This window comes from Scyliorhinus torazame, chromosome 28, assembly GCF_047496885.1.
Source record: "Scyliorhinus torazame isolate Kashiwa2021f chromosome 28, sScyTor2.1, whole genome shotgun sequence".
Classification (NCBI taxonomy): domain Eukaryota; kingdom Metazoa; phylum Chordata; class Chondrichthyes; order Carcharhiniformes; family Scyliorhinidae; genus Scyliorhinus; species Scyliorhinus torazame.
In genome coordinates, this window is record NC_092734.1 from 42,202,431 (window position 1) to 42,223,462 (window position 21,032).

The 21,032-nt window shown below is 50.6% G+C and overlaps 1 protein-coding gene across 1 annotated transcript in view; it reads right to left on the bottom strand.

The window, feature by feature from the left end:
• LOC140403424 (primary cilium assembly protein FAM149B1-like) overlaps positions 1-21,032 on the bottom strand; it is a gene marked incomplete at its 5' end in the record, with an annotated part of 290,929 nt that overhangs the window by 8,277 nt on the left and 261,620 nt on the right. Inside the window, one exon of the mRNA XM_072491336.1 lies at positions 15,820-15,901. Within this exon, the coding sequence (XP_072347437.1) occupies positions 15,820-15,901 (82 nt within the window). The remainder of the gene's footprint in view (positions 1-15,819; positions 15,902-21,032) is intronic.

Sequence of the window (21,032 nt, forward strand, 5' to 3'; positions counted from 1 at the left end):
CCTGCATGGCTATATCTCTTATCTGCTCGTTACGTTCAAATTTGGAACAGGAGGCTAAGGTGGTGTCGTAGATGCGGGTACAGCTTGCGCTAATTTCCGAAAATACAGACTTCCGACAGTTTTGATGCAAAAAAATCTATCAGTTTTACCTTATAACCCTGTTAGTTACGCATGCATACACACACTTCCGAATTGTGAATTATTAACCAGAACCGCTTGAACATTTGTGGGTTTTTTGTTTTTGTTTCCGATTGGATCCTAATCAAATTGTTGGGGTTCTCCCGGAGTGGTTTTCCACTTCTATGTTGGGTCCCACCAGAGTCGCCAATTATGTTGCTCTTATTAGCCTTAATTTATTTAGTTCTAATTACTTCACCTTTGCTCATGAGTCGCCAGGTATCTTTCTGATACCGCCACGTGGTTCAAGCTCAAGTTAGGATTAATAAGTCAGCACACCGCTTAGTAAGATTGAAATCAACGGTCATTTATTATATACAACAAGTAATGTTTATACAATAATCCTACTATCTATATAATAAACCTATCACTACTGGCCAATACTTAACTTTAGGAAGAGCCCACCAGGTCAGGGAAATGAATGGCTTATCGAATCGGATCTGGCCCGCGGGATTCAAAAGGCTGATACAGGTCGATGGCTAGGAGTCTTTATCGGGTAGCGATCGCTGGAGTCAAACTTAGAGTTGCTGGTTGATGTTCTTGCGAAGGTCTCGAGCAGGCGAAGAAGGGAGAGAGAGAACGATCTGAACTTGGCCCCTCACTTTATAGGGCCCAGGGGCTTCCCGCCTCTTGGGGCGGCCCTTGACCCTGAGTCCCAAGTGATTGAACTTGTTCCCAATCACTGGGTTCGATACGTCCAATTGCGAGGCGATTCCTCGATCGGAGGGTGGTCGTTCACCTGTCTTTGTTTCGGCCACTGCAGGCGCCGACAGGTCTGGCCCGGCATTCAATTGCTAATATGTTGCAATTGTTCCCGGGGATAGCCGCTTAAACTGCAGATGTCTGGGTTGATGGGCTGTTAATAGTCCTGAGTATCGATCTGGGCCGACTTCCCCAGAGCCGAATATGATATTCTGCCTGCAGCTGTCCGTTGTGTCTTGTTACCTGCTTTTCCCATCAGTCTTTCCGGTTAGCCATTTTAAATCGGGTTTTGGCCAAATTAATCGGGAAGCAGCCATTTTACGTGGCTACAGTAACCATTAAACTTAATTTAAGCTAAATTAGTTCTTTAACCCAGTAATTAAAATTTTGATTATTGTAGTTCAGTTTAATTCCCGAAACAGGAGTCAGCTGAGTGACTCTCAGCTGTCGCTGGTTAACTCTGCGACTGGTTCAATCCGGTTTCCAAAGCAGTGTTTTGGAGGCTGATACAGGACTTGCTTGGCTGAAGGAGAATTCTTTTCGAGTTGGGTGAAACTTAGAAAAGGTGCAACTAAAAAGACTGAGTGTAAAGCTCAGTTCGGGCAGGAGCGGAGTTTCATAAACATCAAGGTCGGATTCCAGATCTCATTGACTTCGCTGTCAGCGTCACAGTAAGCAGGCATGAGTATAAAAAGTGTTTTGTTTTGGAGGAAGGGAATAACTGAGAAACAACCCAAATAAGTGAAAGTCAGGGTCAGTATAATAAAGTAATATAAGTGAACAAAGTAGGGTAAGGGGAGTAAAATTAGTGTGAGGGAGGTCAGTAAATAGTATTCTTAGCTTAATTGTTTGTTAAAAAGGGAGTAATTAAGGGGCTGAAGGGTAATCACAGCAGGGGAGCTCGCACCCGTGATTTGCTCCTCCTGTGCTATGTAGTGTGGTAATCACCACTAGCAGCATTATACCATAATCGGTAAGACGCGTATATCAGAGGTACATGGGTAAATCCCTGCCTGCTGGCTCCGCCCAGTAGGCGGAGTATAAATGTGTGTGCTCGCCGGTGCTGCAGCCATTCTGGTGGCAGCTACAGGAGGCACAACATCTTTGCTCAATAAAGCCTCGATTATTCCACTACTCTCGTCTTTGTGGTGATTGATAGTGCACCAATTTATTGAGCAAAAATTTTTTAAACGATGGATCTTCGCATCAAGCCTGATCGCCTGCAGCTGAGCCCTCAAGCAGCCAACGCTACGTCCGCTTTTGACCACTGGCTGCTTCGAAAGCTACCTCCGAACATCTGCTGAGGAACCCTCGGACGCGCAGAAGCTCCAAGTCCTTTATTCACGGGTGAGCCCTGACATTTTTCCTCTCATCCGGGATGTGCCCACTTACTCCGAAGCAATGGAGCTCCTGAAGGGACATTACGTTCAGCCAGTCAATCAAGTATACGCCAGGCACCGCCTGTCCACGAGACAGCAACTCCCCGGTGAGTCCCTGGACGATTCCTGGCTCTGCTCATTCCTGGCTCTGCTCATCCTGGGGAGGAACTGTGACTGCCAGGCAGTTTCGGCAGTTCAGCACACAGAACTTTTAATCCGCGACGCCTTCGTTACGGGCATGAGGTCTGCGTAAGTCCGTCAGCGTCTACTGGAAGGGGGTACGCTTGATCTTGCGGAAACAAAACTTTGGTAAGGCCACATTTGGAGTACTGTGTACAGTTCTGGTCGCCTCATTTTAGGAAGGATGTGGAAGCTTTGGAAAAGGTGCAAAGGAGATTTACCAGGATGTTGCCTGGAATGGAGAGTAGGTCTTACGAGGAAAGGTTGAGGGTGCTAGGCCTTTTCTCATTAGAACGGAGAAGGATGAGGGGCGACTTGATAGAGGTTTATAAGGTGATCAGGGGAATAGATAGAGTAGACAGTCAGAGACTTTTTCCCCAGGTGGAACAAACCATTATAAGGGGACATAAATTTAAGGTGAAAGGTGGAAGATATAGGAGGGATATCAGAGGTAGGTTCTTTACCCAGAGAGTAGTGGGGGCATGGAATGCACTGCCTGTGGAAGTAGTTGAGTCGGAAACATTAGGGACCTTCAAGCTATTGGATAGGTACATGGATTACGGTAAAATGATATAGTGTAGATTTATTTGTTCTTAAGGGCAGCACGGTAGCATTGTGGATAGCACAATTGCTTCACAGCTCCAGGGTCCCAGGTTCGATTCTGGCTTGGGTCACTGTCTGCGGAGTCTGCAGATCCTCCCCGTGTGTGCGTGGGTTTCCTCCGGGTGCTCCAGTTTCCTCCCACAGTCCAAAGATGTGCAGGTTAGGTGGATTGGCCATGATAAATTGCCCTTAGTGTCCAAAATTGCCCTTAATGTTGGGTGGAGGTGTTGACTTTGGGTAGGGTGCTCTTTCCAAGAGCCGGTGCAGACTCAATGGGCCGAATGGCCTCCTTCTGCACTGTAAATTCAATGATAATCTATGATTCATCTAGGACAAAGGTTCGGCACAACATTGTGGGCCGAAGGGCCTGTTCTGTGCTGTATTTTTCTATGTTCTATGTTCTAACTAGGGAGCTCGCGAACTCGTTAGAAGTGGCCTCCCGTAACGGCGAGTCCTACGCCCCCGACCGGGCGGCACCCTCATGGGCGTCGTGGGCCCCACCAGCGGCCGACTCCAGCTCACCGCAAGCCTGCGCCGTGCGGCAGCCAGCCACCCCTGGGGGGCCCCAAGTGCTATTTTTGCAGGTGGAACAAAAAGGAGGCCCAGGCCATTGTCGAAAAGGAGGCCCAGGCCATTGTGGAAGCTGTGCGGCGTTGGAGGCATTACCTGGCCGGCAGGAGATTCACTCTCCACACTGACCAACGGTCGGTTGCTTTCAGGTTCAATAACACACAGCGGGGCAAGATCAAAAACGTTAAGATCTTCAGGTGGAGGATCGAGCTCTCCATCTATAATTACGAGATTTTGTATCGCCCGGGGAAGCTCAACGAGCCCCCTGACGCCCTATCCTGCGGTACATGTGCCAGCGCACACGTGGACCGACTCCAGGCTCTCCACTATGACCTCAGCCACCCAGGGGTCACCCGGTTCTTCCATTTCATCAAGGCCCGCAACCTGCCCTACTCCACTGAGGAGGTCAGGACCGTAACCAGAGACTGCCAGGTCTGTGCGAAGTGCAAACCGCACTTCTACCGGCCAGATTGAGCGCACCTGATGAAGGCCTCCCACCACTTTGAGCGCCTCAGCATGGACTTCAGAGGGCCCCTTCCCCTCCACCGACCGCAACAGGTACTTTCTGAACGTGGTCGATGAGTACTCCCGGTTCCCTTTCGCTGTCCCGTGCCCCGATATGACTTCTGCCACGGTCATTAAAGCCCTCCACAGAATCTTCACACTGTTCGGTTTCCCCACCTACATCCACAGCGATCGGGGATCCTCCTTCATGAGTGATGAGCTGCGTCAGTTCCTGCTCAGCAAGGGCATCGTATCAATCAGGATGACCAGCTACAACCCCCGGGGAAACGGGCAGGTGGGGAGGGAGAACGGGACGGTCTGGATGGCCGTCCTGCTGGCCCTGTGGTCAAAAAATCTCCCGGTCTCACACTGGCAGGAGGTCCTCCCCGATGCCCTCCACTCCATCCGATCGCTCCTCTGCACTGCGACTAACGAGACCCCTCACGAACGTTTCTTTGCCTTCCCCAGGAAGTCCAGCTCCGGGGCCACGCTCCCAACATGGCTGACAGTTCCTGGACCTGCCCTCCTTCGTAAGCATGTGCGGACCCATCAGTCGGACCCTTTGGTCAAAAGAGTACACGCGAACCCGCTGTACGCATACGTGGCACACCCCGACGGGCGCCAGGACAGTCTCCCTCCGGGACCTGGCACCCGCTGGATCCCCACCCACGGCCCCCGACCTGACATCATGGAAGCTTCAGTTGTCCCTGGTGACCACATGTGAGGGAAGTGTGCCCAACTACAGCGACCGACTAACGGAACTGGAGCTGAGGGTGGATTCACTGCGGAGCATTCGCGATGCTGAGCAAGTCGTGGATAACACGTTCAGCGAGGCGGTTACACCTCAAGTGAGTATCGAACAGGCAGGAAGGGCATGGGTAACCACCAGGCAGTGTAGAGGAAGGCAGGTAGTGAGGCCATCACCCTTTATAACAGATAGACAGTTTGGAAACTCCCGGCTCCCCTCTCGCTGTTTTAAACACTGAAACTCCCGGCTCTCCTCTCGCTGGTTTAAACACTGAAACTCCCGGCTCTCCTCTCGCTGGTTTAAACACTGAAACTCCCGGCTCTCCTCTCGCTGTTTTAAACACAGAAACCCCCGGTTCTCCTCTCGCTGTTTTAAACACTGAAACTCCCGGCTCTCCTCTCGCTGTTTTAAACACAGAAACCCCCGGTTCTCCTCTCGCTGTTTTAAACACTGAAACTCCCGGCTCTCCTCTCGCTGTTATAAACACTGAAACTCACGGCTCTCCTCTCACTGTTTTAAACACTGAAACTCCCGGCTCTCCTCTCGCTGTTTTAAACACTGAAACTCCCGGCTCTCCTCTCACTGTTTTAAACACTGAAACTCACGGCTCTCCTCTCACTGTTTTAAACACTGAAACTCCCGGCTCTCCTCTCACTGTTTTAAACACTGAAACTCCCGGCTCTCCTCTCGCTGTTATAAACACTGAAACTCCCGGCTCCCCTCTCGCTGTTATAAACACTGAAACTCCCGGCTCTCCTCTCGCTGTTTTAAACACTGAAACTCCCGGCTCTCCTCTCGCTGTTATAAACACTGAAACTCCCGGCTCTCCTCTCGCTGTTATAAACACTGAAACCCCCGTCTCTCCTCTCGCTGTTTTAAACACTGAAACTCCCGGCTCTCCTCTCGCTGTTTTAAACACTGAAACTCCCGGCTCCCCTCTCGCTGTTTTAAACACTGAAACTCCCGGCTCTCCTCTCACTGTTTTAAACACTGAAACTCCCGGCTCCCCTCTCGCTGTTTTAAACACTGAAACTCCCGGCTCTCCTCTCACTGTTATAAACACTGAAACTCCCGGCTCTCCTCTCGCTGTTTTAAACTGTGAAACTCCCGGCTCTCCACTCGCTGTTTTAAACACTGAAACTCCCGGCTCTCCTCTCACTGTTTTAAACACTGAAACTCCCGGCTCTCCTCTCGCTGTTTTAAACACTGAAACTCCCGGCTCTCCTCTCACTGTTTTAAACACTGAAACTCCCGGCTCTCCTCTCACTGTTTTAAACACTGAAACTCCCGGCTCTCCTCTCACTGTTTTAAACACTGAAACTCCCGGCTCTACTCTCGCTGTTTTAAACACTGAAACTCCCGGCTCTCCTCTCGCTGTTTTAAACACTGAAACTCCCGGCTCTCCTCTCGCTGTTTTAAACACTGAAACTCCCGGCTCTCCTCTCGCTGTTATAAACACTGAAACTCCCGGCTCTCCTCTCGCTGTTTTAAACACTGAAACTCCCGGCTCTCCTCTCACTGTTTTAAACACTGAAACTCCCGGCTCTCCTCTCGCTGTTTTAAACACTGAAACTCCCGGCTCTCCTCTCGCTGTTTTAAAAACTGAAACTCCCGGCTCTCCTCTCTCTGGTTTAAACACTGAAACTCCTGGCTCTCCTCTCGCTGTTTTAAACACAGAAACTCCCGGCTCCCCTCTCGCTGTTTTAAACACAGAAACTCCCGGCTCTCCTCTCGCTGTTTTAAACACTGAAACTCCCGGCTCTCCTCTCGCTGTTTTAAACACTGAAACTCCCGGCTCTCCTCTCGCTGTTTTAAACACTGAAACTCCCGGCTCTCCTCTCGCTGTTTTAAACACAGAAACTCCCGGCTCTCCTCTCGCTGTTTTAAACACTGAAACTCCCGGCTCTCCTCTCGCTGTTTTAAACACTGAAACTCCCGGCTCTCCTCTCACTGTTTTAAACACTGAAACTCCCGGCTCTCCTCTCGCTGTTTTAAACACTGAAACTCACGGCTCTCCTCTCGCTGTTTTAAACACTGAAACTCCCGGCTCTCCTCTCGCTGTTTTAAACACTGAAACTCCCGGCTCTCCTCTCGCTGTTTTAAACACTGAAACTCACGGCTCTCCTCTCGCTGTTTTAAACACTGAAACTCCCGGCTCTCCTCTCGCTGTTTTAAACACTGAAACTCCCGGCTCTACTCTCTCTGTTTTAAACACTGAAACTCCCGGCTCTCCTCTCGCTGTTTTAAACACTGAAACTCACGGCTCTCCTCTCGCTGTTTTAAACACAGAAACTCCCGGCTCCCCTCTCGCTGTTTTAAACACTGAAACTCCCGGCTCTCCTCTCGCTGTTTTAAACACTGAAACTCCCGGCTCTCCTCTCGCTGTTATAAACACTGAAACTCCCGGCTCTCCTCTCGCTGTTTTAAACACAGAAACTCCCGGCTCTCCTCTCGCTGTTTTAAACACTGAAACTCCCGGCTCTCCTCTCGCTGTTTTAAACACTGAAACTCCCGGCTCTCCTCTCACTGTTTTAAACACTGAAACTCCCGGCTCTCCTCTCGCTGTTTTAAACACTGAAACTCACGGCTCTCCTCTCGCTGTTTTAAACACTGAAACTCCCGGCTCTCCTCTCGCTGTTTTAAACACTGAAACTCCCGGCTCTCCTCTCGCTGTTTTAAACACTGAAACTCACGGCTCTCCTCTCGCTGTTTTAAACACTGAAACTCCCGGCTCTCCTCTCGCTGTTTTAAACACTGAAACTCCCGGCTCTACTCTCTCTGTTTTAAACACTGAAACTCCCGGCTCTCCTCTCGCTGTTTTAAACACTGAAACTCACGGCTCTCCTCTCGCTGTTTTAAACACTGAAACTCCCGGCTCTCCTCTCGCTGTTTTAAATACTGAAACTCCCGGCTCTCCTCTCGCTGTTTTAAACACTGAAACTCACGGCTCTCCTCTCTCTGGTTTAAACACTGAAACTCCCGGCTCTCCTCTCGCTGTTTTAAATACTGAAACTCCCGGCTCTCCTCTCGCTGTTTTAAACACTGAAACTCCCGGCTCTCCTCTCGCTGTTTTAAACACTGAAACTCACGGCTCTCCTCTCGCTGTTTTAAACACTGAAACTCACGGCTCTCCTCTCGCTGTTTTAAACACTGAAACTCCCGGCTCTCCTCTCACTGTTTTAAACACTGAAACTCCCGGCTCTCCTCTCGCTGTTTTAAACACTGAAACTCCCGGCTCTCCTCTCGCTGTTTTAAACACTGAAACTCCCGGCTCTCCTCTCGCTGTTTTAAACACAGAAACTCCCGGCTCTCCTCTCGCTGTTTTAAACACTGAAACTCCCGGCTCTCCTCTCGCTGTTTTAAACACTGAAACTCCCGGCTCTCCTCTCACTGTTTTAAACACTGAAACTCCCGGCTCTCCTCTCGCTGTTTTAAACACTGAAACTCACGGCTCTCCTCTCGCTGTTTTAAACACTGAAACTCCCGGCTCTCCTCTCGCTGTTTTAAACACTGAAACTCCCGGCTCTCCTCTCGCTGTTTTAAACACTGAAACTCACGGCTCTCCTCTCGCTGTTTTAAACACTGAAACTCCCGGCTCTCCTCTCGCTGTTTTAAACACTGAAACTCCCGGCTCTCCTCTCGCTGTTTTAAACACTGAAACTCCCGGCTCTACTCTCTCTGTTTTAAACACTGAAACTCCCGGCTCTCCTCTCGCTGTTTTAAACACTGAAACTCACGGCTCTCCTCTCGCTGTTTTAAACACTGAAACTCCCGGCTCTCCTCTCGCTGTTTTAAATACTGAAACTCCCGGCTCTCCTCTCGCTGTTTTAAACACTGAAACTCACGGCTCTCCTCTCTCTGGTTTAAACACTGAAACTCCCGGCTCTCCTCTCGCTGTTTTAAATACTGAAACTCCCGGCTCTCCTCTCGCTGTTTTAAACACTGAAACTCCCGGCTCTCCTCTCGCTGTTTTAAACACTGAAACTCACGGCTCTCCTCTCGCTGTTTTAAACACTGAAACTCACGGCTCTCCTCTCGCTGTTTTAAACACTGAAACTCCCGGCTCTCCTCTCGCTGTTTTAAACACTGAAACACCCGGCTCTCCTCTCGCTGTTTTAAACACTGAAACTCCCGGCTCTCCTCTCGCTGTTTTAAACACTGAAACTCCCGGCTCTCCTCTCGCTGTTTTAAACACTGAAACTCCCGGCTCTCCTCGCGCTGTTTTAAACACTGAAACTCCCGGCTCTCCTCTCACTGTTTTAAACACTGAAACTCCCGGCTCTCCTCTCGCTGTTTTAAACACTGAAACCCCCCGGCTCCCCTCTCGCTGTTTAAAAAAAATATATATATATAACTTTGTGTTAAAGTTTTTTAACACAATTTTTCTCCCTTACAAAGTATAGCCCCCCCCCCCCCCCCGGAACAAAAAAAAAACGAGAAATCGCGCAGAGCAAGATATATACATGGCAAAATGATATATTTACACACCTTTGTACACCGGCCCTCACCCGTACGTGCCAGTTTCCCCAACCCTTCATGTTATCTCTTGCTCATCCACCCTCCCAGGCAGTCCCCCCTCTTCCCCCCCCCGCTCCCAGGACGTCCCCCCCCCAATGTTGCTGCTGCTGCTGACCGACCTTCCTCTAACGCTCCGCGAGATAGTCTAGGAACGGTTGCCACCGCCTGTAGAACCCCTGCGCAGACCGTCTCAAGGCGAACTTAATCCTCTCCAGCTTTATGAACCCAGCCATGTCGTTTATCCAGGTCTCCAGGCTGGGGGGGTTTCGCCTCCTTCCACATTAGCAAGATCCTTCGCCGGGCTACTAGGGACGCAAAGGCCAGAATGCCGGCCTCTTTCGCCTCCTGCACTCCCGGTTCGTCCACTACTCCAAATATTGCTAGCCCCCAGCTTGGCTTGACCCGGACTTTCACCACCTGAGATATTGCTCCCGCCACTCCTCTCCAGAACCCCTCCAGTGCCGGGCATGACCAAAACATATGGACATGGTTCGCCGGGCTCCCTGAGCACCTCCCACATCTGCCCTCTACCCCAAAGAACCTACTCAACCTCGCCCCCGTCAAGTGCGCTCTGTGGACCACCTTAAATTGTATCAGGCTGAGCCTGGCACACGAGGAGGAGGAATTAACCCTACCTAGGGCATCAGCCCACAGACCTTCCTCGATCTCCTCCCCCAGCTCCTCCTCCCATTTACCCTTCAGCTCCTCTATCAGCGCTTCCCCCTCTTCTTTCATCTCCTGGTGTATTTCCGACACCTTGCCCTCCCCGACCCATGCACCCGAGATCACCCTATCTTGAATTTCTTGTGCCGGGAGCAACGCGAATTCCCTCACCTGTCGCCTCACAAAAGCCCTCACCTGCATATATCTAAAGGCATTTCCCGGGGGTAACTCGAACTTCTCCTCCAGTGCCCCTAGGCTCGCAAAGTCCCGTCGATGAACAGGTCCCCCATTCTTCCAATCCCCGCCCGATGCCAGCTCTGGAACCCCCCGTCCATCTTCCCCGGGACAAACCGGTGGTTACCCCTGATCGGGGACCACACCGATGCCCCCATTGCACCCCGGTGCCGTCTCCACTGGTCCTAGATCCTTAGCGTTGCGGCCACCACCGGGCTCGTGGTATACTTTGTCGGCGAGAGCGGCAGCGGTGCCGTCACCAACGCCCCCAGGCTCGTTCCTTTACAGGACGCCATCTCCATCCTCTTCCATGCCGCCCCCTCTCCCTCCATAACCCACTTGCGGATCATCGCCACATTTGCTGCCCAGTAGTAGCTCCCCAGGTTTGGCAGCGCCAACCCTCTTCGGTCCCTACTGCGTTCCAGGAACCCTCTCCTTACTCTCGGGGTCTTATTCGCCCACACAAACCCCATAATACTCCTGCCTATCTCTTAAAAAAGGCCTTAGTGATCACGATGGGAAGGCACTGAAACACAAACAGAAACCTCGGAAGGACCACCATTTTGACCGACTGTACTCTACCCGCCAGCGAGAGCGGTAACATGTCCCATCTTTAGAAATCCTCCTCCATTTGCTCCACAAAACTCGTCAGATTCAGTTTATGTAGGGTCCCCCAACTCCTGGCTATCTGGATCCCCAGATACCGAAAGCTCCCCTCCGCCCTCCTCAGCGGTAGGTCCCCTATCCCTCTTTCTTGGTCCCCCGCCTGTAATACAAAGAGCTCACTCTTCCCTACATTGAGCTTATAGCCCGAAAACTCCCCAAACTCCCTTAGAGTCTGCATGACCTCCACCATCCGCTCCATTGGATCCGCCACGTACAGCAACAGGTCATCCGCATATAGCGACACCCGATGCTCTTCTCCCCCTCGGACCACCCCCTTCCATTTATTAGACTCCCTCAATGACATGGCCAATGGTTCGATCGCCAATGCGAACAACAGGGGGGACAGGGGGCACCCCTGCCTCGTCCCTCGGTACAGTCGAAAGTACTCCGACCTCCGCCGGTTCGTCACTACACTTGCCAGCGGGGCTCTGTAAAGGAGCTTAACCCAACTGATAAACCCTACCCCGAACCCAAACGTGTGCAGCACTTCCCAGAGGTACTCCCACTCTACTCGGTCAAAGGCCTTCTCCGCGTCCATAGCTGCCACTATCTCCGCCTCTCCCTCCTGCGATGGCATCATTATCACGTTTAAGAGCCGCCGCACATTGGTGTTTAGTTGCCTGCCCTTTACAAATCCTGTCTGGTCCTCGTGGATTACCCCCGGGACACAGTCCTCGATCCTCGTGGCCAGCACTTCTGCCAGCAACTTTGCATCCACATTGAGGAGCGAGATCGGCCTGTACGATCCACATTGCAGTGGGTCTTTGTCCCGCTTTAGGATCAAAGAAATTGTCGCTTCCGACATTGTCGGGGGCAGGGTCCCCTTCTCTCTTGCCTCATTAAAGGTCCTCACCAGTAGCGGGGCCAACAGGTCTGCGTACTTCCTGTAGAACGGTAGCATTATGGATAGCACAATTGCTTCACAGCTCCAGGGTCCCAGGTTCGATTCCGGCTTGGGTCACTGTCTGTGCGGAGTCTGCACATCCTCCCCGTGTGTGCGTGGGTTTCCTCCGGGTGCTCCGGTTTCCTCCCACAGTCCAACGATGTGCAGGTTAGGTGGATTGGCCATGATAAATTGCCCTTAGTGTCCAAAATTGCCCTTAGTGTTGGGTGGGTTACTGGGTTATGGGGATAGGGTGGAGTTGTTGACCTTGGGTAGGGTGCTCTTTCCAAGAGCCGGTGCAGACTCAATGGGCCGAATGGCCTCCTTCTGCACTGTACATTCTAATTCTAATTCTAAAACTCCACCGGGAATCCGTCCGCTCCCGGGGCCTTCCCCGCCTGCATGCTCCCCAAACCCTTGCTCAGCTCCTCCAACCCAATTGGTGCCCCCAAACCAGCCACCTCTTGCTCCTCCACCCTCGGGAATCTCAGCTGATCTAGGAATTGTCTCATCCCCTCTTCCCCCGCTGGGGGCTGGGATCTGTACAGCTCTTCATAAAAGGCCTTGAATACCTCGTTTATTTTCGTCGCACTCCGAACCGTGGCTCCCCTTCCATCTTTGACTCCCCCTATTTCCCTCGCTGCCATCCTCTTACGGAGCTGGTGTGCCAGCATCCGACTAGCCTTTTCCCCATACTCGTAGGTTGCCCCCTGCGCTTTCCTCCACTGTGCCTCCGCCTTCCCTGTGGTCAACAGGTCAAACTCCGTCTGGAGCTGTCGTCTTTCCCCAAGTAATGGGCCTCTGCGTATCTCCTGTCCACTCTCAAAATCTCCCCCACAAACTTCTCCCTTTCCATACCCTCTGTCTTCTCCCTATGAGCCCTAATGGAAATTTGCTCTCCCCTGATCACCGCCTTCAACGTCTCCCATACCACCCCCACCCGCACCTCCCCGTTGTCGTTGGCCTCCAAGTACCTTTCGATACATCCCCTCACCTTCCCACACACACCACCTCGTCCGCCAGCAGTCCCCCATCCAGCCGCCACAACGGGCGCTGGTCCCTCTCCTCTCCCAGCTCCAGTTCCACCCAGTGCGGGGCATGGTCCGAAACGGCTATAGCCGAATACTCCGTCCCCATCACCCTCAGGATGAGCGCCCCACCCAGAACAAAGAAATCTATCCGGGAGTAGGCTTTGTGTACATGGGAGAAGAAAGAAAATTCCCTGGCCTGCGGCCTTGCAAACCGCCATGGGTCCACTCCCCCCATCTGATCCATAAATCCCCTAAGTACCTTGGCCGCCGCCGGCCTCTTTCCAGTCCTTGATTTGGAGCGGTCTAGTGCTGGATCCAACACTGTATTGAAGTCCCCTCCCATTATCAGGCCTCCTATCTCCAGGTCCGGAATGCGCCCCAACATGCGCTTCATGAATCCTGCATCATCCCAGTTCGGGGCGTATACGTTTACCAACACCACCCACGTCCCTTGCAGCCTACCGCTCACCATTACATATCGCCCTCCGTTGTCCGCTACAATAGTCTTGGCCTCAATGACACCCGCTTTCCCACCAATATTGCCACCCCTCTATTCTTCACATCCAGTCCCGAGTGGAATACCTGTCCTACCCATCCCTTTCTTAGCCTGACCTGGTCCGCCACCTTCAGATGTGTCTCTTGGAGCATGGCCACGTCCGCCTTCAGTCCCTTTAAGTGCGCGAACACTCGAGCCCTCTTCACCGGCCCATTCAGGCCCCTCACGTTCCACGTTATCAACCGGATTGAACGGGCTCTCACCCCCCCCACGCCCCGCCAACTAGCCATCTCCTTTTCTGGGCCAGTTCCGTGTCCACGCCTCCCTCACCCTCCAGTCCCCCAGAGGGGGGATCCCCGTCCTGACCACCTCTTCTGTGTCCCATTCCCTTTCGGCCAGTGCAGCAGCAACCCTTTTTCCCCCCCCTTCCCCCCTCCCCTCCCCCCCGCTAGACCCCAGTCTAGCTTTTTTGCTCCCCCCATGTCACTCCCGTAAGTCAGCTGACGCCTGCTGACCCCGGCTTCCCCCGCCGTCCCATTGACCTCCCCGCGTGGGAGTCTCCGATTCCATATGCATTCCTTCGTTCCCCTTCCCGCCCGCGAGAAAAAACCCCGCGCTTGCCAAAGCCCGCTCCGCCCCCTCTGGCGCAGCTCCTGTCGCGGCCTTGTCTCTCTCCCCCAGCCCATGTAACATTTCCTGTGCATCATTGACCCCCTATATACAACAACCATCACACATCAAACCTCAAACATCCCCCCTACCCTCACAAACCCTCAGTTAGAGTCCAACCTTTCGGCTTGTACAAAGGTGCACGCCTCTTCAGGCGTTTCGAAGTAATAGTGTTGGTCCTTGTATGTGAGCCACAGTCGCGCTGGCTGCAGCATTCCGAATTTCACTTCTTTCCGGTACAACGCCGCTTTGGCCCGGTTGAAACCCGCTCTCCGCTTTGCAACCTCCGTGCTCCAGTCCGGGTATATTCGGATCTCTGCATTGTCCCACTTACTGCTCCGCTCCTTCTTGGCCCATCTCAGGACCCTCTCTCTGTCCATGACCGGTGGAACCTCACCACCATCGCCCTTGGCGGCTCATTTGCCTGGGGCTTCTTCTCCAGCACCCGATGTGCCCCGTCCAACTCCAGCGGCCTCGAAGGGGCCTTCGTGCCCATCATCGCCTCGAGCATCGTGCTCGCGTATGCCCCGGCATCAGCCCCCTCCACTCCCTCAGGGAGACCCAGGATTTGCAGATTCGTTCTCCTCGACCTGTTCTCCAGGTCTTCGAGTCTTCCCGCCCACCTCCTGTGTAGCGCCTCGTTCTGCTCCTCTCTCACCGCCAGGCCCACGAGCTCGTCCTCGTTCTGACTGACTCTTTTCTGTACCTCCTGGATCTTAGCTTCGTGGACCTTCTGGGTGATCCCGAGTCCTTCAATTGCGAAAGCATAGGCGCCAACATCTCCTTGCGCATCTCCTCGCGCTGCTCATCGAAGCAGCGCTTGATGAACTCCTGCAGCTCCCCTTTGTCCCTGGCTGCCGCCATTTTGTTTTCTTTCCCTCGCTTCTCCCGTTGCTCCAGTGCCGCTCCTTTGGCCGTTACACTTCTGGTCCGTTTAAAAAGTCTATGGAAACTCCTGAAAAAGGTCTGAGAGTCGGTTCCAGACGGGAGCTGCCGAATGCGCGACCTACTCCTCCATGGCCGCCACCGGAAGCCTCGTCCCTGCTTCTTCAGTGGCCTTGGTAGATCTTTTCACAGTTGTTCCCTCTGCTGCTAGAATTCACCTTTGATAGAGTCAGATTGCAGCTTTAAGCTTGCCCTTCCCCCGCCTGCATGCTGGAAGAGGCTCTGTCTATTGCTGCAGATCAAGCCAAATCTTTTACTGTTTCTGCCGGGTCTGGTAGCCAAAAGACACAACACTCCTGGGGGACACTGTCAGGGGAATGTTGCCGTCTTCTTCCCACACCGGGAAATGTCAAACAAATGCCGTGGGGGCCCTGTTAAAGAGCCCAAAAGTCCGTTCCAAGCGGGAGCTGCCGAATATGCGACCTAGCTCTGCATAGCCGTACCCGGAAGTCCCTCCTCTCGCTGTTTTAAACACTGAAACTCCCGGCTCTCCTCTCGCTGTTTTAAACTGTCAACCTGTCTCAGCGAATTTGTATTTCTCTATAATTCCTCACTAAAAAAAGCAGATTCCCTCATTGCTCTTTGTGCAAACTTGCTGTGCATCAAATAGATGCCGTGTTTCCTACATTACTCTAACTCAAGGTACTTAATGGGTTTGATGCATTTTGAGAAATAATGCACCACCTCACTGTAGGATTTATTTTCTCTCTCATCTCTGTCACCAGAGTGTTTACCCACTGTGGCAACGCCTGACAGAATCACATGAAACTATTGGTGAGCTATGTTTTGACACTGCAGACAGAAGGTAGGAGTGCAAGTTAAACAGTTCTTATTATTTAACATTAATTTACCTGGCCCCGCAAACCTCCTGTCCATGTGTGACTGAGGAGCGTATTCCAGAGCTGTGAAGGATCGGTGGTAAGAAATATCTGACTGGAAAAGACGAAACGATACAATATTAGTTATTACTGTCGATGGGGAAAGTCTGTTAAAAATCACCATTTATTAATAATTAACATTTACTTTACTGATATAATCAGTGAGCGAATGGAAATTAATTCCTGCAGCCACCTACACAATATTGCTCATCCCAATCCCATGTCAGATCAACTCACTCCTCCACTTGCACTTCCTGCTCCATCTTACATCAGGCCTGCCCCCCGCACCAGCTCTGCACTGCCAGCAGGGTCCTCGGCGCCAAGGGGCAGCTAACCACCGTGCCACCCGATCGAAGGGGATTCAGCGATGGTAATGCCATTGAATGTCAAGGCTGATGGTTAGATCCTCTCTTGTAGGAGATGGTAATTGCCTGCCACATGCGTGGTGCGAATGTAACTTGCCACTTGTCAGCCCAAGCCTGGATATTGTCCAGGTCTTGCTGCATTTGGACAGGGACTGCTTCATTATCTGAGGAGTCGCGAATGGTGCTGAATATTGTGCAGTCATCCGCAAACATCCCCACTTCTGACCTTAAGATGGAAGGGAGGTCATTGATGAAGCAGCTGAAAACTGCAGTCCAGGACACTACCCTGAGGAACTCCTGCAGTGATGTCCTGGAGCTGAGATGATTGACCTCCAACCACCACAACCATCTTCCTTTGTGCCGGGTATGACTCCAACCAGCGGAGAGTTTCCCCCCTGATTCCCATTGGCTCCAGTTTAGCTCGGGCTCCTTGATGCCAAACTCGGTCAAACGCTGCCTTGATGTCGAGGGCAGTCACTCTCACCTCACCTCTGACATTGAGCTCTTTTGACCATGTTTGAACCAAGGCTGGGCCTCCAGGCACTGCTGCCTCACGGCGCCGAGGTCCCAGGTTCGATCCCGGCTCTGGGTCACTGTCCGTGTGGAGTTTGCACATTCTCCCCGTGTTTGCATGGGTTTCGCCCCCACAACCCAAAGATGTGCAGAGTAGGTGGATTGGCCACGCTAAATTGCCCCTTAACTGGAAAAAATGAATTAGGTACTCTAAATTTTTTTTTTAAAAAATGTTTGAACCAAGGCTGTAGAGGTCTGGAGCTGAGTGACCCTGGCGGAACCCAAACTCAGTGTCCGTGAGCAGGTTATTGCTGAGTAAGTGCCGCTTGATAGCAGTGCTAACCACACATCACATTTAAGAAGTATTTAGATGTGCACTTGCAATCCCAGGGCAGACAAGGCTAGGGGGCAACTGCTGGAAAATGGAAATAGAATAGTTAGGTTGTTGTTTTTGAGCAGCGCAGGCGTGATGGGCCGAGGACCTTTTCTGTGCTGCCGATCTCTATGATTCTGTGAGAAAGTTGAGAGGAGACTTACAGAAGTGTTCAAAATCATGAGAGGTCTAGACAGGGTAGATTGGAAGAAACTAGGTAAAGAACTAGAGGGCACAGATTTAAAGTGATTGGTAAAAGAAGAAAAGGCATAAATTTTTAGCTGTGAGTCGTTACAATATAGAAAGTATTGCCTGAAAAAGGTGGTTTAGGAATATTCAGTCCTGACTTTCAAAAGGGAGTTGGATAAGCATCTAAAGATGTAAAAAAAATGCAGGGTTACAAGCAAAAGGCACGGGAGTGGGATTAGCTAAATTGTTCTTGAGGGGCCGAAAGGATGTGCTGTTATCACTCTATCCACTCATCTCTAAGACTGTCTATTTCTCCCACTGCAACACTGCCCGACTCCACCCTTGCTTCAGCTTATAGAACATTACAGCACGGTACAGGCCCTTCGGCCCTCGATGTTGCGCCGACCTGTGAAACCACTCTCAAGCCCATCTACACTGTTCCCTTATCGTCCATATGTCTATCCAATGACCATTTGAATGCCCTTAATGTTGGCGAGTCCACTCCTGTTGCAGGCAGGGCATTCCACACCCTTACTACTCTCTAAGTAAAGAACCTACCTCTGACATCTGTCTTATATCTATCTCCCCTCAATTTAAAGCTATGTCCCCTCGTGCGAGACATCACCATCCGAGGAAAAAAGGTCTCACTGTCCACCCTATCTAATCCTCTGATCATCTTGTATGCCTCAATTAAGTCACCTCTAAACCTTCTTCTCTCTAACAAAAACAGCCTCAAGTCCCTCAGCCTTCCCTCATAAAATCTTCCCTCCATACCAGGCAACATCCTGGTAAATCTCCTCTGCACCCTTTCCAATGCTTCCACATCCTTCCTATAATGCGGCGACCAGAATTGCACGCAATACTCCAAATGTGGCCGCACCAGAGTTTTGTACAGCTGCAACATGACCTCATGGCTCCGAAACTGAATCCCTCTACCAATAAAAGCTAGCACAGCATATGCCTTCTTAACAACCCCCTCAACCTCGGGTGGCAGCTTTCAGGGATCTATGTACATGGACACCGAGATCTCTCTGCTCATCCACACTACCAAGAATCTTACCAGTAGCCCAGTACTCTGTCTTCCTGTTATTCCTTCCAAAATGAATCACCGCACACTTTTCTGCATGAAACCCCATTTGCCACGTCTCAGCCCAGCTCTGCAGCTTATCTGTGTCCCTCTGTAACTTGTAACATCCTTCCGCACTGTCCACAACTCCTCCGACTTTAGTGTCATCTGCAAATTTACTCACCCATCCTTCTACGCCTGTCTGCTGCTAAAATCGGTGCTATGGAGGATAAGGTTGAATCCATTTGGGTGGAATTCAGGAATAGTAAGGGGAAAAAGTCACTGATAGGAGTAATCTATAGGCCACTAAATAGTAACATTATGGTGGGGCAGGCAATGAACAAAGAAATAACAGATGCATGTACAAATGGTACAGCAGTTATCATGGGGGATTTTAATCTAAATGTTGATTGGTTTAACCAGGTCGGTCAAGGCAGCCTTGAGGAGCAGTTTATAGAATGTATCCGCGATAGTTTCCTAGAACAGTATGTAATGGAACCTACGAGGGAACAAGCGGTCCTAGATCTGGTCCTGTGTAATGAGACAGGATTGATTCAGGATCTCATAGTTAGGGATCCTCTCGGAAGGAGCGATCACAATATGGTGGAATTTAAAATACAGATGGAGGGTGAGAAGGTAAAATCAAGCACTAGAGTTTTGTGCTTAAACAAAGGAGATTACAATGGGATGAAAGAAGAACTAGCTAAGGTAGACTGGGAGCAAAGACTTTATAGTGAAACAGTTGAGAAACAGTGGAGAACCTTCCAAGTGATTTTTCACAGTGCCCAGCAAAGGTTTATACCAACAAAAAGGAAGGACGGTAAAAAGAGGGAAAATCGACCGTGGATATCTAAGGAAATAAGGGAGAGTATCAAATTGAAGGAAAAAACATACAAAGTAGCAAAGATCAGTGGGAGACTAGAGGACTGGGAAATCTTTAGGGGGCAACAGAAAGCTACTAAAAAAGCTATAAAGAAGAGTAAGATAGATTATGAGAGTAAACTTGCTCAGAATATAAAAACAGATAGTAAAAGTTTCTACAAATACATAAAACAAAAAAGAGTGGCTAAGGTAAATATTGGTCCTTTAGAGGATGAGAAGGGAGATTTAGTAATGGGAGATGAGGAAATGGCTGAGGAACTGAACAGGTTTTTTGGGTCGGTCTTCACAGTGGAAGACACAAATAACATGCCAGTGACTGATGGAAATGAGGCTATGACAGGTGAGGACCTTGAGAGGATTGTTATCACCAAGGAGGTAGTGATGGGCAAGCTAATGGGGCTAAAGGTAGACAAGTCTCCTGGACCTGATGGAATGCATCCCAGAGTGCTAAAAGAGATGGCTAGGGAAATTGCAAATGCACTAGTGATAATTTACCAAAATTCACTCGACTCTGGGGTGGTCCCGGCGGATTGGAAATTAGCAAACGTGACACCACTGTTTAAAAAAGGAGGTAGGCAGAAAGCGGGTAATTATAGGCCAGTGAGCTTAACTTCGGTAGTAGGGAAGATGCTGGAATCTATCATCAAGGAAGAAATAGCAAGGCATCTGGATGGAAATTGTCCCATTGGACAGACGCAGCATGGGTTCTTAAAGGGCAGGCCGTGCCTAACTAATTTAGTGGAATTTTTTGAGGACATTAACAGTGCGGTAGATAACGGGGAGCCAATGGATGTGGTATATCTGGATTTCCAGAAAGCCTTTGACAAGGTGCCACACAAAAGGTTGTTGCATAAGATAAAGATGCATGGCATTAAGGGGAAAGTAGTAGCATGGATAGAGGATTGGTTAATTAATAGAAAGCAAAGAGTGGGGATTAATGGGTGTTTCTCTGGTTGGCAATCAGTAGCTAGTGGTGTCCCTCAGGGATCAGTGTTGGGCCCACAACTGTTCACAATTTACATAGATGATTTGGAGTTGGGGACCAAGGGCAATGTGTCCAAGTTTGCAGACGACACTAAGATAAGTGGTAAAGCAAAAAGTGCAGAGGATACTGGAAGTCTGCAGAGGGATTTGGATAGGCTAAGTGAATGGGCTAGGGTCTGGCAGATGGAATACAATGTTGACAAATGTGAGGTTATCCATTTTGGTAGGAATAACAGCAAAAGGGATTATTATTTAAATGATAAAATATTAAAACATGCTGCTGTGCAGAGAGACCTGGGTGTGCTAGTGCATGAGTCGCAAAAAGTTGGTTTTCAGGTGCTACAGGTGATTAAGAAGGCAAATGGGATTTTGTCCTTCATTGCTAGAGGGATGGAGTTTAAGACTAGGGAGGTTCTGCTGCAATTGTATAAGGTGTTAGTGAGGCCACACCTGGAGTATTGTGTTCAGTTTTGGTCTCCTTACTTGAGAAAGGACGTACTGGCACTGGAGGGTGTGCAGAGGAGATTCACTAGGTTAATCCCAGAGTTGAAGGGGTTGGATTACGAGGAGAGGTTGAGCAGACTGGGACTGTACTCGTTGGAATTTAGAAGGATGAGGGGGGATCTTATAGAAACATATAAGATTATGAAGGGAATAGATAGGATAGATGCGGGCAGGTTGTTTCCACTGGCGGGTGAAAGCAGAACTAGGGGGCATAGCCTCAAAATAAGGGGTAGTAGATTTAGGACTGAGTTTAGGAGGAACTTCTTCACCCAAAGGGTTGTGAATCTATGGAATTCCTTGCCCAGTGAAG